Source organism: Enhydra lutris, unplaced genomic scaffold (assembly GCF_002288905.1).
Source record: "Enhydra lutris kenyoni isolate GAN:26980312 unplaced genomic scaffold, ASM228890v2 scaffoldscaffold38, whole genome shotgun sequence".
Taxonomy (NCBI): domain Eukaryota; kingdom Metazoa; phylum Chordata; class Mammalia; order Carnivora; family Mustelidae; genus Enhydra; species Enhydra lutris.
In genome coordinates, this window is record NW_019154122.1 from 13,259,364 (window position 1) to 13,275,051 (window position 15,688).

The 15,688-nt window shown below is 45.8% G+C and overlaps 1 protein-coding gene across 1 annotated transcript in view; it reads right to left on the minus strand.

Annotated features, from left to right (window-relative positions):
* Positions 1-14,977, minus strand: part of LOC111154664 (solute carrier family 25 member 33) — a 41,346-nt gene extending 26,369 nt beyond the window's left edge. The window contains exons 1-2 of the mRNA XM_022514462.1: positions 14,744-14,977; positions 652-831 (exon numbers count right to left, since the gene is read on the minus strand). Of these exons, the coding sequence (XP_022370170.1) occupies positions 652-831; positions 14,744-14,799 (236 nt within the window). The 5' untranslated portion in view covers positions 14,800-14,977. The remainder of the gene's footprint in view (positions 1-651; positions 832-14,743) is intronic.
* Between the last annotated feature and the right edge of the window lie 711 nt (positions 14,978-15,688).

The window sequence follows — 15,688 nt, forward strand, 5'->3', positions numbered from 1 at the left end:
AATAAATAAATAAAAAATAAAAAACTATTTCATTAAATATATGTTGCAACTTTTCTATAAATGTAAAATTATTTCCAAACAGCAAATTAAAAACATCAGAATATTTTATCTCTACATAATGCGCAGTCTTTACATTTTTAATGTCACTCTACCAACCCAGATCTTGCCAGCCCTCAAAAGATTTTGGGCAAGGGGCGCCTGGGTGGCTCAGTGGGTTAAGCCGCTGCCTTCGGCTCAGGTCATGATCTCAGGGTCCTGGGATCGAGTCCCGCATCGGGCTCTCTGCTTGGCAGGAAGCCTGCTTCCCTCCCTCTCTCTGCTTGCCTCTCTGTCTACTTGTGATCTCTCTCTGTCAAATAAATAAATAAAATCTTTAAAAAAAAAAAAAAAGATTTTGGGCAAGAGAAACATTCTGATGCAACAATTCAAACATGGGTTTTGGTTTGCTTTGTTAGGTTTACTCTGACCGTCGCTGGCGGATGATCACGCGCACCCCCGCTGCCAAGGGAGGTCCGAGCGCAAAGGTATCAGCGTGGAAACCTAATTCTCAAGTTTGGACAGAGACTGCAAACAGAACACCCATCTGATGGGCTTGACAGACCTTCTGCAGTCATAGTGGGAGTTGGGGTCCCGCTCGGAGACTGAACTTACTTCAGAACTTGGAAGAGTCCAGGTGTCACGGATGTTGGTCTCACCACCCCAGCTCCACTAATGGTCCCCAGATGAACCTGAGGATAATAGACTGTCCGAAGAGCTAATCTTGAAGACTGCAACCGTGTCTTAATGACTTCTAGTGGACAAGTGAAAATAGCACCAACCGTGCCCCCACACCTGTAAGAGAAGAAATCACAACAGGATCAGGAAAGTCACACTATTCCTTCACCGGGGTGAAGTGTGAAGTTTCATTTTTCTCTATTAAGAAAAAATGCACCTGTTTATTTCATAGTTAGAACATACTGGGAGGTAAAAAGAATTTGTTGAAGTCTCAGCAGCTAAGGAGAGAACCACTGTCAACATGATGGCACGCCCTTTAGGGTTTTTCATCTCTGGCTTTTTCACCTCCCCTCCCCCACTCACCTGGATGCCTCGGATGGCTCTCGGTGGCCGCATCTACACCTACCATACCATCTGTGAGGGCTACACACTAGTACTCTGTGCTGAGGGCTACCATTTTAACCCATGAGTACCCTCAGCTGTTTCCAACTTCACTGCCATGCTACAGTGAAATTTTTTTTTTGAAAGATTTTTATTTATTTGCTGGGGGGGGGGGCAGAGGGAGAAGCAGGCTCCCCACTGAGCAGAGAGCTGATGTGGGCCTCATCTCAGGACCCTGGGATCATGACCTGAGCCCAAGGCAGCTGCTTAACAACTGAGCCACCCAGGAGCCCCTGCAGTGAATATTCTAGACCATGCATCTTTGCGCCGCCAAAGTCACCCAGATAATGCTACTGTTTTGAGAAATCAACATTTACTACAGCACAGACTTCCATTAAAATATGATTAATTTGGACTTGACTGAAAATAAAGCTAAAGGTCCTTTTAATGATGAAGTCCTCAAGCGTCCCTCAGTCTCCCGGGATCAGGGTTCCCCTAACCAACCTTTACAATTTGTCCATGCCAAAATATTACCTGAATTAAGAATTTAAATATTTTTCCTCAAGACAACTCACTTATTTATCCTAGAAGACCCACTTTGATCTTTTCTTTTTCTTTTTTTTTTTAGTTAGTTTTTTTTTTTTTTTTTAAGTAGGCTCCAAGCCCAGCATGAAGCCCAATGTGTGTTTTGAACTCAATGCCCTGAGATCAAGACCTGAGTCGAGGGGCACCTGGGTGGCACAGTTGGCTAAGTATCTAACTCTTGGTTTCAGCTCGGGTCGTGAGATCAAGCCCCACATCCAGCTTCCTAGCCCCTACCGCCCTCTGCCAGGAGCCCTCACACATGCATTCTCTTTCTCTCAAATAAATGAATCTTAAAAAAAAAAAAAAAAAAAAAAAAAAAACCTGAGTTGAGACCAAGATCAGATGCTCAACTGGCTGAGGCACCCAGGCCGTCTGCATCTTTTCTTAAACAATAATTTCCATGAAATACATGTTTGATGGACTAGTTATAATTAACAATGTCAGGTACCATCTAAAACCATCCCATCACCACCAATAAATGTTTTACTCTTTGGAAAACACTGAGGATCAGGACCTGTGTCTTACTTGTCTTTATATCCCCCAACATCAGGACTTCCAAGTGCGAACAGTATTTGCTAAGCGAAGTAATTATTAAACTGAGATTTCAAGGACAATGTCTTTCAAAGGATCTAAATGTTTGAAAACACCATATACTCTCAGGGTGCCTGGGTGGCTCAGTCGTTAAGCGTCTGCCTTCGGCTCAGGTCATGATCCCAGGGTCCTGGGATGGAACCCCACCTGCTTCTCCCTGCCCCCTTGTGCTATCAAATGAATAAATACAATCTTAAAAAAAAGAAAAGAAAAGTAGCACACACACTCGCACACACGCTCTGCCTTCTGTTGAGGCTCCATTACGTGGGAGCTCCATGTAGGGAAGGGCTGTGTAGTCACACACTCTTACTCAGAGAGGACAGCACCTGGCCAACAGGTGGCTCAGTAAAAAACGATTAAGCACCAGAACCTGTGACTGGGAAACAGTACAAACAGGAAAGGACAGGCGCTGGCAGACAGACAGTACTTAAGTTAGCTACCCTAAGCCACCAGATGTAAATGTTGGCAAAGTGGAAGTGAATCCAGCACCCAGCACAGACCCTGAAGCAAGGAAGGAAGTCAAAATCCACACAGCATTTTAGAATCAGGAGCTGGAAGTTCCACAGAGCAAGTAAAATAAGGATAACCAGGAGCTGGAAGAACAGCGTCACTGGCAGTGACTTTTTTATGACACTCATTCAGTCCTCCAACAATCCTGTGAGGGAGGAGCCATTATTATTCACCCCCAATTTACCACGAGGAGGATGAATGTCAGTAAAAGGGAATGAAATGTACAGACTGGGGATGGGTGGAGAGGGAAATTGTAATTTTTGACTATTTAGGCAAACGTGCTTTAAGATCATGATGATAATACACAGTACATTGAACTGTTTACATAGCACAGTGTTTTCTGAACTGTGGGCCTAACAAAGCCCATCAACCACAAAAGCAACTTAGGGGATCACAAACAGAATGGGAAGGGAGAACGGCAGAAAGGACTTGATGTGTATCAGACAACTACCATTTAACCCTCAAGGATTTTGCCACTGGTATTGTCCTTCCTTTTGAGATGGGGAATCCTGGTCTCAAGCCATACACCTTCTCAGTGCCTCAAAGTGACTAAAGGGCTAAACCGATACCCAAACTCAAGGTTCTTCCACTATACTCTTGGGAAGGATAATGGAAAGATGGTGTCTTTTTTTTTTTTTTTTTTTAATTTATTTGACAGAGAGAGATCACAAGTAGGCAGAAAGGCAGGCAGAGAGAGAGGGGGAAGCAGGCTCCTGCTGAGCAGAGAGCCCAACGGCGCAGGCTCCCAGGACCCTGAGATCATGACCCGACCTGAAGGAAGAGGCTTAACCCACTGAGTCCCCCAGGCGCCCCTGGAAAGATAGTTTTGTTAGTTAATTTAGACTATTTACATTCACCCTCTACTTGGCAAATAGCTGATTTGACAACAAGGCCTTTAAAATTCTGTTTGGGGGCGCCTGGGTGGCTCAGTCATTAAGCATCTGCCTTTGACTCAGGTCGTGATCTCAGGGCCTGGGACTGAGCCCCACATCAGGATCCCTGCTCAGTGGGGAGCCTGCTTCTCCCTCTCCCACTCCCCCTGCTTGTGTTCCCTCTCTGTCTCTCCGTCAAATAACTAAAAATCTTAAGAAAAAGTAAAATATTTTAAAAAAATAATAAAAGTAAAATAAAATTCTGTGTTTGGAGTGCTTACGTGGCTCAGTCAGTTAAGCTCAGTCAGCTGGCTCAGGTCCTGGGATCAAGCTGAGTGGGGCTCCCTGCTCAGCGGGGAGTTTGCTTCTCCCCCTCCCTTTGCCTCTCCCTGGCTCATGTACACTCCTGCTTTCTCTCTCAAATCAATAAAATCTCAATCAATCTCTGTATTCTTCTGCACCAAGGAAAATTCGTGAGCCTAAACTGAATACTCGTCTGTATAATTGGCTAAACACTGAAATATGTCTAAAGAAAATGGGATACAGGGGTGCCTGGGTGGCTCAGTGGGTTAAGCCTCTGCCTTCGGCTCAGGTCATGGTCTCAGGGTCCTGGGATCAAGCCCCACATCAGGTTCTCCGCTCAGCATGGAGCCTGCTCCCCCCCCCCCCCCACCCGCCCTGCCACCTGCCTCTCTGCCTACTTGAGGTTTCTCTCTCTGCCAAATAAATAAATAAAATCTTAAAAAAAAAAAAAAAGATAAAAACTAACTCATGTCCATTCACACAAAATTACCCTTACCTATTAGAAAAATAACCATGTGTTTAAAAGGTTTGGTATTTAAAAACAGTGGAAAACTCACACACTACAGAGTAAGATAAAAAAAAATTTGAAATTTATTTATGTTCAATAACATGATTCCACATTGTTGAAAAAGAACAGGACTTCTGGGTAGTCTTTCATAAGAAAGTCAACAAGTTCAAACACAACACAGGTCATCCACCTCCGCTTTGTCCCATGTCAGTTACATTCCTCACTCTGGCCAACCATCAACCAAATGCATGCCACTGATCAAAGGATGACCCATAGGACAGTATGCGTGCCCCACAAAGTAAGCATCCTACTGATAGCAAGTCGGTGAGCTCTTTGAGGCTGGTAGACCACACTCACAACTGCACACCCTCTTCTATGCTACACCCTGGGCCCATGGCAGGAGCCAGGGTGGTGGTGGTGAAAAGGCCCCGGCTGGCCTTCTAGATTCACGAGAGGACAAACGAAGGCACTCTCAGGCACCTCTTCTACAGGACAGAGTGATGTTGCCTCAGTGTTGTAAGAAATGATAAATTGGGGGCGCCTGGGTGGCTCAGGGGGTTGAGCCTCTGCCTTTGGCTCAGGTCATGATCTCAGGGTCCTGGAATCAAGCCCTGCATTGGGCTCTCTGCTGGGCGGGGAGTCTGCTTCCCCCCCTCTCTCTGGCTGCCTCTCTGCCTACTTGTGATCTCTCTGTCAAATAAATAAAATCTTTAAAAAAAATTAAAAATTAAAAAAAAAAAAAAGAAAAGAAATGACAAAATGGCGAAAACACTGCCAACTGTAACCAGCAGTAAGAAGTAACTCTTTAGCAGGCGAGCCCCTCCCTACCTACTAGAAACCTTAGATGAGAAACAGGCATTGATTTTCAGATATTTTCAATCATTTTTTAATTCATTAAAAATAATTTAATTCATTAAAAATACTTAAAGTTATTAAGCCATGTTGGATACATTGTCACTAAAATATTCTTGATTAGGAGAAGGTCTGATACCAAACTGCAATTTCCAGACAAAATTCTTCCTGAAATTTAAAGCCACAGCAGAATTTTTTTTTTTTTCACAGCAGAATTTTTATTTAAAGATTTTATTTATTTGTCATAGAGAGAGAGAGAGAGAGCGCGCGCGCACAAGCAGAGGGAGTGGCAGGGCAGAGGGAGAAGCGGACCCCCCGCCAAGCAAGGAGCCCGATGCAGAACTCAATGCCAGGACTCCCGGATCACCACCCCAGCTAAAGCCAGACGCTTAACCTACTGAGCCACCCAGGTGTCCCATAGAAGAATTTTTAGAGTATCTTTCAGCTCAACTTCTTTTTCTTTCTTCATGAACCAGCACGTATAAGACAGTCATTAGTCTGGGAGTATGAACAGAAATAGGGACTTCTCTGAATTGGCTTTCCAAGTTTTTCTAAAAATATTTAATATTTTAATATTTAATCATATTAGGTCCAAAGCACTTGTGATTACAACAAATTACATTATTTTAGTCAAAGGTTCCTGTCAATCCTCAATTTGATACAAAGACGACCTTCGGTATTAGCTTGGCTCCTAACCATGGTCACTCAGCTCAGATAAACTCCTGTCCACTCTGGGCAGTAGTCATTAACTGAGCTTTTTGAGTCTCAATTCAGAAGAAGTCATTAGCTCTGTCTGCCAGTCCTCCCCCATCTCTGCTATTCGGCTGCCCTCTACTGAATTCCCCTCTTCTTGAGGGCGCCTGGGTGGCTCAGTCGTTAAGCATCTGCCTTTGACTTAGGTCGTGATCTCAGGGCCTGGGACTGAGCCCCACATCAGGATCTTTGCTCAGTGGGGAGCCTGCTTCTCCCTCTCCCACTCCCCCTGTTTGTGCTCCCTCTCTCACTGTGTGGAGAGCTCACTGTGGACAGCTATCTGGGAACTTCCAGGTCTTCAAATTCAGGCCCGTCTAAAACTTCAATCTCAAATCTCAACCGGAACCTCCCTCCAGCACTGCCAGCCAAATGGCTTGAGAGGACTTGGTCTGCTCTTTTTCTTCCCTTCTTTTAAGGGTTCTCTGGGCATGAGGACACAGAGCAGTGACATGGTCTTACGTAACTGGTTTCTGTCTTGCTGTGGGTCCACCTGGCTATATGTTATGTTAACAGCCTCGGCAAATGTGATGATTTCAGTGTGGATGGTGTGCAAACCTTCTTGGAGTGGTGTTCAATCTCACTGGGAACCCCCATGCTGGTCCCACCAGCAGTCCATCCCCCGATTTCCTTTCAGCCTCACTTGGCTGGGAACCCTGCGGATAGCACTAGGTGGTGCCTTTCCTTCCTCTGGTCCCCATGCTCCTGGACACCAAGCCAACGGGTCCACTGGAGTGTTCTTCCACGTCCGTCAGGAGGCAGAAAAATCGGCACTTGGTGGGAGTCACTCCCATGTCTGCCCTAAGTACACCACACCAGTTCCTTCTCATCCAGCTGGCATGGGCTAATGCAGTGGCCTCCACCTTCAGGAAGCACTGGTCAGAGAGCAAGGTACCAGTCTTAGATCCTTTCAAGTTCCTTCAATCTACAGCCCAAACCAGTAGGGACTGGGAACAGGGTATGGGGCTGTGACAGCAAAACCCTCTCTCCACACTCCACATGCCACAGTGCTGACAAATACAACCCGCCTGCTCTGTATATATAGTCTGGGTGAGGTGGTCAAAGGCAGTCAGGAAGATTCTGGCACCTCTAAGTCTTAGGGTAGGCTCTTGGTTCAGCTGAGGGCCACAGCAGCCAATGCACGGCCAACAGGAAAAGTCCCATCCAACATCTAATTACATGGTGACATTGCTGACATCACGTTGTTGGGAAAGCAAGTCTGATTGGATACCAATATTTCAGACCACTAGTCCCCAAAGCGGGGGACACAGTCTTAATGTGCACAATGGAATATTGGCATAGAGGGAAAAAAATTACAGAAAAAAATAAAATTTCAACTTATTTCTAATCTTTACCATTTAATTTCTATTTTGTGTATATGCTTTATAATACATATAAAATTAAAATGGTATATATATGCAGATATGCATAAACACTTTAATCTCAGGACCCTATGATCCAAGTCTGCAGAGCACTAATCCAGACCAGCGGTTCGCAGCTGTGGCAGTTATGCCCCCCACCCCAGTGACATGTGGTTATGCGTGAGACAGTTCTGGTTATTGCTACTGGGGGAGGAGGTACTAGCATCTAGTGGGCAGAGACCAGCGTTGCCGTTAAACATCCTACACGGGCTGCACAGGAAACCACACAGCAATACCCTGCCCCTCCCCAAACAATTATCTGGCCAAGGCTGAGAACCTCTGTTCTCGATCAATAAAACAGTCCATCTATTTGAAGGCAGTACAACCAATGTGGAGGGCACTGCGGCTGCCTTCCCAGCATCCATTCCCTTCCTCCTGTCTTAATAGGACCCCAAATTTCTTAAGTCATATAGTCTGGATAACACTTGAACCCATTTCTAGTTTAGCCCTGACTCACTTAATCAGCATAATACCATCTATGTTGCCATGTCATCTGTTCAGAGATGGGCACATGATTCAGCCCAAAATAAATAGCGTAATAATCTCCTGGGAGCAGTGACCAGTTTAGAGATGGGCGCATGTCCAAATTGGTCCAATCAGATTAAGCTTAAGACTTTTCAATGCTGGAGAAACACTAGGAGCTGCTGGAAACCATTCTGTGTCCATGCAGGGACAAATCTTAGAATCATGCAGATATTTCTGGAACACAGGAATCAATGAGGGGTCCCACAGTGACAGTGTCGAGCCATCTAAATAAGCCGTCACCAAAGCCTGTTCTCGCTAGAATTTAGGTGTATGTGCCAATAATCAAGCCAGTTGGAAGTGAGTTCTTCTTACTTACATATGAAAAGCCTCCTAAGTTGAGCCTAGTTAATTAAAAAAAAATAATAATAATAATTCACACCCTCGTTTTCCAAGAAGGCACTTACAGAATTTTACTTATCAATAATTTTCCAAAAAGTAGTTAGGACTCATGTTGCTAGTACGCTATGTTTCCAACAGCTACGAGGAAACTCCCTGGATGTTAATTTTGCTCCTAAGGTAATGCTGCTCTAACCACTGACGCCAAAGTTCAGAGATAATTCTCTATGGGATATTCCTCTTAGTGAAACCATGGAACGGGTTTGAACAGAGCAGAAGAAAGGCCACGAACAGCAAGCTATTAAATTACATGTCTGGGAGCAGTCATAAGAGTTGCTCTCTGAATCTATTGGCCCAATTTTCTAAAAAATCTATTACCTGGATTTTTCTGTGCCTTTTCCTACTCTTACTACTTATTCCTGAATGCCCTCCCCACACCTTCTCTTTTTAATCTGCCCAGAATTGAAGTCATGTTGTTTAGTACATAAACTTGGATTCAACCTTTTCTCTTTCCCCACCTAAGCCTTACTTGATATTCTCCCCCTACCCCGACAGGTTAGGCTCCTCTCCTCCAGTTTACAGCAGAACAAAACTGGACTATCACTACTCCAACATATACACTGGATTTTTTTTGTCTTTATGCAACCAGAGACACAAAAACTTGTAATTATGCACACGAATTTTTGCCTTTTAACTCTTGAGTGTCAAGTAATAAGGACACCTTTCAAAAACTAGACATTTTCAATAAGAACCTGTTTCCTATATACACACACACTCACTCACCTCAGGCACTAAAGCCAAGACTGAAATACTCTTTATTGTAATTGCTACCCAACTGGTGATAAACTATTTTCCAGATTCATAGCTTACACATAACTACCACCAATAAATGACACTGTGAGACAACCTGATCCCAAATCTAGGGAGTCTTCAGGAACTCCCCTTTTCATCTTCTAACTCTACAGTCACTACTTGAAAAAACACTAGTGCCTCTTTATAATTTTCTGGAATGTCTAATTTGAATACCTAGCATAGGGCTTAGAGGATTCTGATCATGCAAAATCTGTATTTACTCAGTCAAAGCAAAATGCCTAGTTTCTATGCAGCTAATTACCTTTTAGATTCTTCCTATATTCTACCACATTTGGAAAGAACACTTAAATAGCACCCTATGAACGAATAAAAAAGCCCTCTAGTACTTAACGAACCTAAAGAGAATTGTTATTTTTCACAAATACACAAATCCAAAATAATGTTACCTTATGCCAACACGGTCTCAGCAAATCTTCCTATAGAACCATGTTCACAATTCATAAATGATCAAAGTACCGCTTCCCTTCATTTGGCACAATTTAACAGGCCACATAAATCTAAACCCCCAGGTAAGACACACACTACCTTTATTCACTTAGTTAATCATTAAATAAGTATTGTTTAAGCATCTGTACCAAGTGTGGTACTGTACTCAAGATGTACGAGTGATGAAGACAGACATGATTGCTATTCTCATGAAGCTTAATGCTAGTGGGAATCTCATACAAACACCACACAACATTTAAAAATGTTTCTCAACATATAAAAAATACACCAACGAGGGAAGCCTGAGTGGCTCAGTGGGTTAAGCCACTGCCTTCAGCTCAGGTCACGATCCTAGGGTCCTAGGATCAATTCCCACATGGGGCTCCTTGCTCAGTGGGGATCCTGCTTCTCTCTCTGCCTCTGCCTGCCACTCTGCCTGCTTCTGCACGATCTGACAAATAAATAAATAAAATCTTAAAAAAAAAATACACCGATGAAATGAAAGTCAATTTATATTCTTTTTTTTTTTTTTTTTAAAGATTTTATCTATTTGACAGACAGAGATCACAAGTAGGCAGAGAGGCAGGCAGAGAGAGAGGAGGAAGCAGGCTCCCCGCCGAGCAGAGAGCCCGATGCGGGGCTCGATCCCAGGACCCTGGGATCACAACCCGAGCCGAAAGCAGAGGCTTTAACCCACTGAGCCACCCAGGCGCCCCTCAATTTATATTCTTGATATACATAAGCCCTATATAAAATATCACATGCACACTGTTCTTGTCTTACCAAAATTTCTTTAAGGATTTCAATTAAGTCTTGCATCTTCTCTGTATTGGTCACCTGGCGAATACATGAACATGTGCCTGACACTACCAAAGTGACCATTAGCTGATACAGACTACACTCATGGAGGCAAGCGCAGTACGGAAGTATATACACCAGCTGACAACTGTCCATAATGGGGGTAGGGACACGAAACACTGAATCTTGACAATATCTTGGATTATGTATTTTAAAATCTTAAAAGATATACGTTCCCACTAAAATATATTTAAAAGCTGAGGGGGCGCCTGGGTGGCTCAGTGGGTTAAGCCACTGCCTTCGGCTCAGGTCATGATCTCAGGGTCCTGGGATCGAGTCCCGCATCGGGCTCTCTGCTCAGCGGGGAGCCTGCTTCCCTGCCTCTCTGCCTACTTGTGATCTCTCTCTGTCAAATAAAAAAAAAAAAAAAATCTTTGATTAAAAGCTATGTGAGTATATTTGATGACAAAAGAAAAAAATCATGCCCGGAAATACCAGTGAAGCATACAGTCTGGGCCTTTCACCTCTAACCAGCGCCAGCTTAGCCCAGCTGTTTCAGGTGCTGAGCGTGTCTACAAGTTCTCACCCGGCTATCACTGCTTGTTCCGTTAGTGAACAGCATCACTAACACTGTATGTACTACCCGAACCCTGAGACATCTGAGAAAGAAAGGTTAAAGGATTTTTCTTAACAGACCTAAGGTCCTAGTACCAGATGGGCCACTTAAGAGGACTTCTGTGTCTCTCTCACTGAGAGTCTAAACAGTAGAAGAGAACAGTAGGTTATGTAGTGACAAAATCTGTTTGACTACGTTTTTTATTTTGACAACAACACTACCCAGATTTTTGGGACAGGAGGGAACAAAGCAGAAAACAACAGAGTCCCAAAAGATACTAAAAATCAACATGAAGTGAATGCTGCTTTGCTCACCCAGAAGTAACACCATCAGAGCTCGTTACGGAAGTGCTGGGAGGTATGGGAAGCCTTAAAAATGTGTTTTGACTCAGCAACTGTATCATTTACTGGTTTATCCTAAAGAAGTAATCAGAGAAGGGGCGCCTGGGTGGCTCAGTGGGTTAAGGCCTCTGCCTTCCCCTCGGGTCATGGGGATGGCCTGCATAGGGCTCTCTGCTCAGCAGGGAACCTGCTTCTTCCTCTCTCTCTCTGCCTGCCTCTCTGCCTACTTGTGATCTCTGTCAAATAAATAAAATCTTTGAAGGAAAAAAAAAAGTAGTCATCAGGGACTACACAGGTAGATGTAAGGATATCCAGTAATTTATGTTGGCAGAAAATCGGAAATGAGATTAAGTAGAAATTATGTCATCAGAATAAACCTGGTAGCCCTGTCATAAATTTACTATAACATCCTCAGTCCACATTCCAGTCACTGGGCTTGGAACTGTATTTGCCTTCTTCATTGCAACCACTGAACAGTAAGGACTGATTAGAGGTGTACTGAGAAAATTCACTATCATGTCGCCATTAATGTATTACTAAGAATAAAGCAATTTAAAGAATAGGAGCCCATTTTAAAGTAGCTATGGAATTATATTTGGTACACATACACATAACCTTTCTAAAGTGCCTTGTTTAGGGGTACCTTGGTGGCTCAGTGGGTTAAGCCTCTGCCTTTGGCTCAGGTCATGCAGGGTCCTGGGATGGAGCCTCACATCAGGGCTCTCTGCTCAGCAGGGAGCCTGCTTCCCCCCCCCACCTCTGCCTGCCTCTCTGCCTACTTGTGATCTCTGTCAAATAAATAAAATCTTTTAAAAAATTTCTCTTCTTCAAGGGTAACAGTGTTAAAAAGATAACCATTAGAGAGCAAAGGAATATTGCTGCTTTTGCAAAGAGCTCAAGAAACTGTCTTTAAAAAAAAAAAAATCAAAAAAAATTTAAAAGACTACGAGTTGTTTGGGACGTAGTTTTTATTTCCCAGGCTCTAAAATTAATTTTCAATGATGCCTAAGCCTCTTATAGCTGATAAAAATAATTATTCAGTATCACTAATTAGTGATAGTGTTAAACCTGTTTGATGTTAATTTCCAATGGCTATCCAACAAACGGTAGAAATATGACAAATTCACACACAAAGGGCTCTAACTTTTCAAAGACCAGGGATTTCAGTTTTCTGGAAAGATGCCAGTTTAAGAACAGTAGAAACTAGCTACTTAGAGCAAAGCAGTGCATCTCCCATCGGACCAGCTGGGACCACTGGGTTTACTGATTTTAACTCTATGAAATAATAAGCACTCAATACTTAGCTCCTTTTAATGCTCTTTCCTAAAAGAAATGGAAGTAATATATTTTAAGCTAGTGGTGATGAATCAAAATGCAATCAGTTACTCTGAAAGCATCCTGTTCAAAGATTTATCTTCTTCCCGGAGTATCTGCAAGGAATCCTGAGCAGCTGCTGAAGAAGGAACCTGTTAGAGACAATGGCTTCAGGCACCACCCTAATAAACCCTCTACATTCTAATCAGTCCTTGCGACTTCTGCCGGCTACTGCCGCCTTCCTCCATCACAATTTAAGACGCTGCTGCTTGGTAGGAGAATTAGCAGCCAGAGGGCACTGTGAAGGGCGGGTAGGGAGATTCATGGAGACAGGGCAATGGATTATGCAGCAAACCTCACAGAGGCTGCTCCAAAGCAGGTAACTCTTCCCAGTCTGGAATGCAAAGGATTTTTTAAAAGCCCACCTCACTAACAACATGAAATCAAAATCATGTAGTATAAAATCATTTTTAAGTTACCCTCCTTGGCTTGAGAAATGACTTTAACATGGGCAACTTGTTTAAAATTCCCCCAGAATGACCAGTTAATATACTGTATTAATTTAGGAATGCTCCCCCCGCCCCTGTGACTTTCAGGAAACACTGGGAGTTAAAGTGAAAAGATAAAGAAGGAACCACAGGGAAGAGATGAATGAGAAATTCTCCCTATGTACGAAGAACCAAAATTTTTTGGTTGGAGAAACAGAGTGGGTGGTCACATACAGTAAGAAGTACAAACACTTTCATCATAGTTATTTTGCAGGTAAGTTCTCAACCATTATTCATTTGTAGTAAGGAACATACCTCAGTCCAAGGTGCATCTAATATCCAAGTCAAGATGATAATCCAGAAAAAATTATATTTTATGCAGAATGTCTACACTTAAAAATTGCTATGCCAAGCTTGTGAGGTCCTCAAACAAGATAAAATATCTGGAACTCCAAAAGGAACCAAACCCACTGGCAGTATTAAAAGAAAATTACTAATACTAATTTTCACTACTATTTTGTGAAGAAACAAAAAATCAGCTCTGTTCCTAACCCCCCTACCACTCAATCTCCCTAACAATGCATTGCCGCCACTAAAAAATATCAGATGCATGATGACCAAAAAAATGCAGCTCTCAAAAACAGGGCACATCTTATGGTGCATGTGTCCACTAGCAGGTGAGAAGCATTTTTTCCTTTTTCTTTTTTTTTAAAGATTTAATTTTCTATCTGACAGATACAGGAAGAGACAGAAAGAGGGAGGGAGCGAGCAAGCACGCAGAAGCACGCAGGAAGAGAGGGAGAAGCAGAGGTTCCCCACTGAGCAGGGAGCCCAGTGTGCTGGATCCTAGGACTCTGGGATCATGACCTGACCCAAAGGCAGACGCTTAACCGACTGAGCCACCGAGGCTCCCCAAGAAGCATTTGAATACACCTTCCTGACCTCATTCCAACCCCCTCGATCCCGCAGTTGCCCTCCCACAGGTTGCTTGCTGGCCAGCATCACGGTTCGCCAGCACTTTCCAGGCCCCTGCCAATGTCCAACACCTGCAGCCCTCTAGACTGTCTGAACTCGCCGCTGCGCTACCCTGAGGAAGTCACCGGCGCCCCCCCCCCCACCCCGCCAACCCCCAGCATCCACGGGGCTGCCCAGGGCCTTCGGAAAGAGGCCCCGGAGCGCAATCCAGGCAGAAGGACAGCGAGTGCAGCACGACCAGGGCCGCCAGCTGGTAGGATGTGGGGCAGACCGAGCCATAGTGGCCAGGCAGGACTGCCCCCGAGTGACACCCGTCACACCAGCCTCTAACTGTTCAGAAGGAGAAAAAGCAGGAGACCCCGCGGGAGCGGAATGCGCGTGGGAACGCGGGTAACCACCCTCGGGAGATGCGGCCCCGGGCGGGGAAGGCCCGCGCCCCCGGGGCCTCCCAACACCGCGGAGACTTCCTCCTCCCGGAGTCGGCAGTCCGGCCCGGGGGAGGGCGGGTAACCGGCCGGGGCGCCCGAGGGCGCGGGGTGCGCGGGGTCCGGCCGGGACGCTCACCCGCCGGCGAAGAGGTGAAGCAGCGTGTTCTCCTTCTGCTGAGTGCCCGTCGCCATGGCCGCGCCGGCTCCGCGGCCCGCCGCCGCCGGGTGCCGCGAACGCGAGGTGGCTCGAGGGATGCGCAAGAAGGCCCGCTCCGCTCGCCCCGCTGCCCTCAGGCGGCTACCGGCGCCACCTCCATGCGCGCGTGCTCCGACGCCCCGCGCCCTCGCCCTGCGCCCTCCGTGGCGTGGCCGCCGGCTCCTCACCGGCCTCTGCGGCGCGAGCCCAACACCAGCCGGAGTCCTGCGCGCGGCCGTCACGTGGCGGGGGCCGGGCCGTGTCGTCACGCGGCTGCGCGAGCCCGGGGCCGCACGCGGCGGGGGTGTGGGCCCGGATCCCGCGCACCCATTGGCCGGCGTCGGACGTGGGCGGGGCGATTGCGCGGTGTGGGCGGGCGTCTGCTCCGAGCGAACGGCTGGGCGGGGCCGGCTTGGGTCAGTGCGCCAAGAGTGAGAACCGGCCGAGGCTGCCAGATCCCCGTTCCGAGCGGAGAGACCCGGCTTGCCAAAAGCTAGGGAGACCCGGGGCCTGCACTTGCCTCCCGTTTTCTAGTCTATTTTAAGTTCAGTTTAGTTTCTGTGATATGATGTGCAAAGGGTTTAGCAATTACGTATTGCAGCTTACAGCTCTGTACTCACACATCCAGCCGAGGGAAAACACGGGACCAGGACAGCCCAGGACGCCACCCCCACCCAGTGTACCCCTAGTAAACTGTTGGGTATTTCTTATTTTTCTGTGGTCTACCCCTTCTGATCATGTGCGGCCCAGACTTCTGAGCTCAAGCCGCTTCTCCACTTGCATGGCCTTGGGTCAAACCCAGCCTGGCATCTTACCTCCAGGTCTGCCAGGCCTTCCCTGGCCGCCCTGCAGCCCGCGATCACATGACTCCATTTAATTTACTCA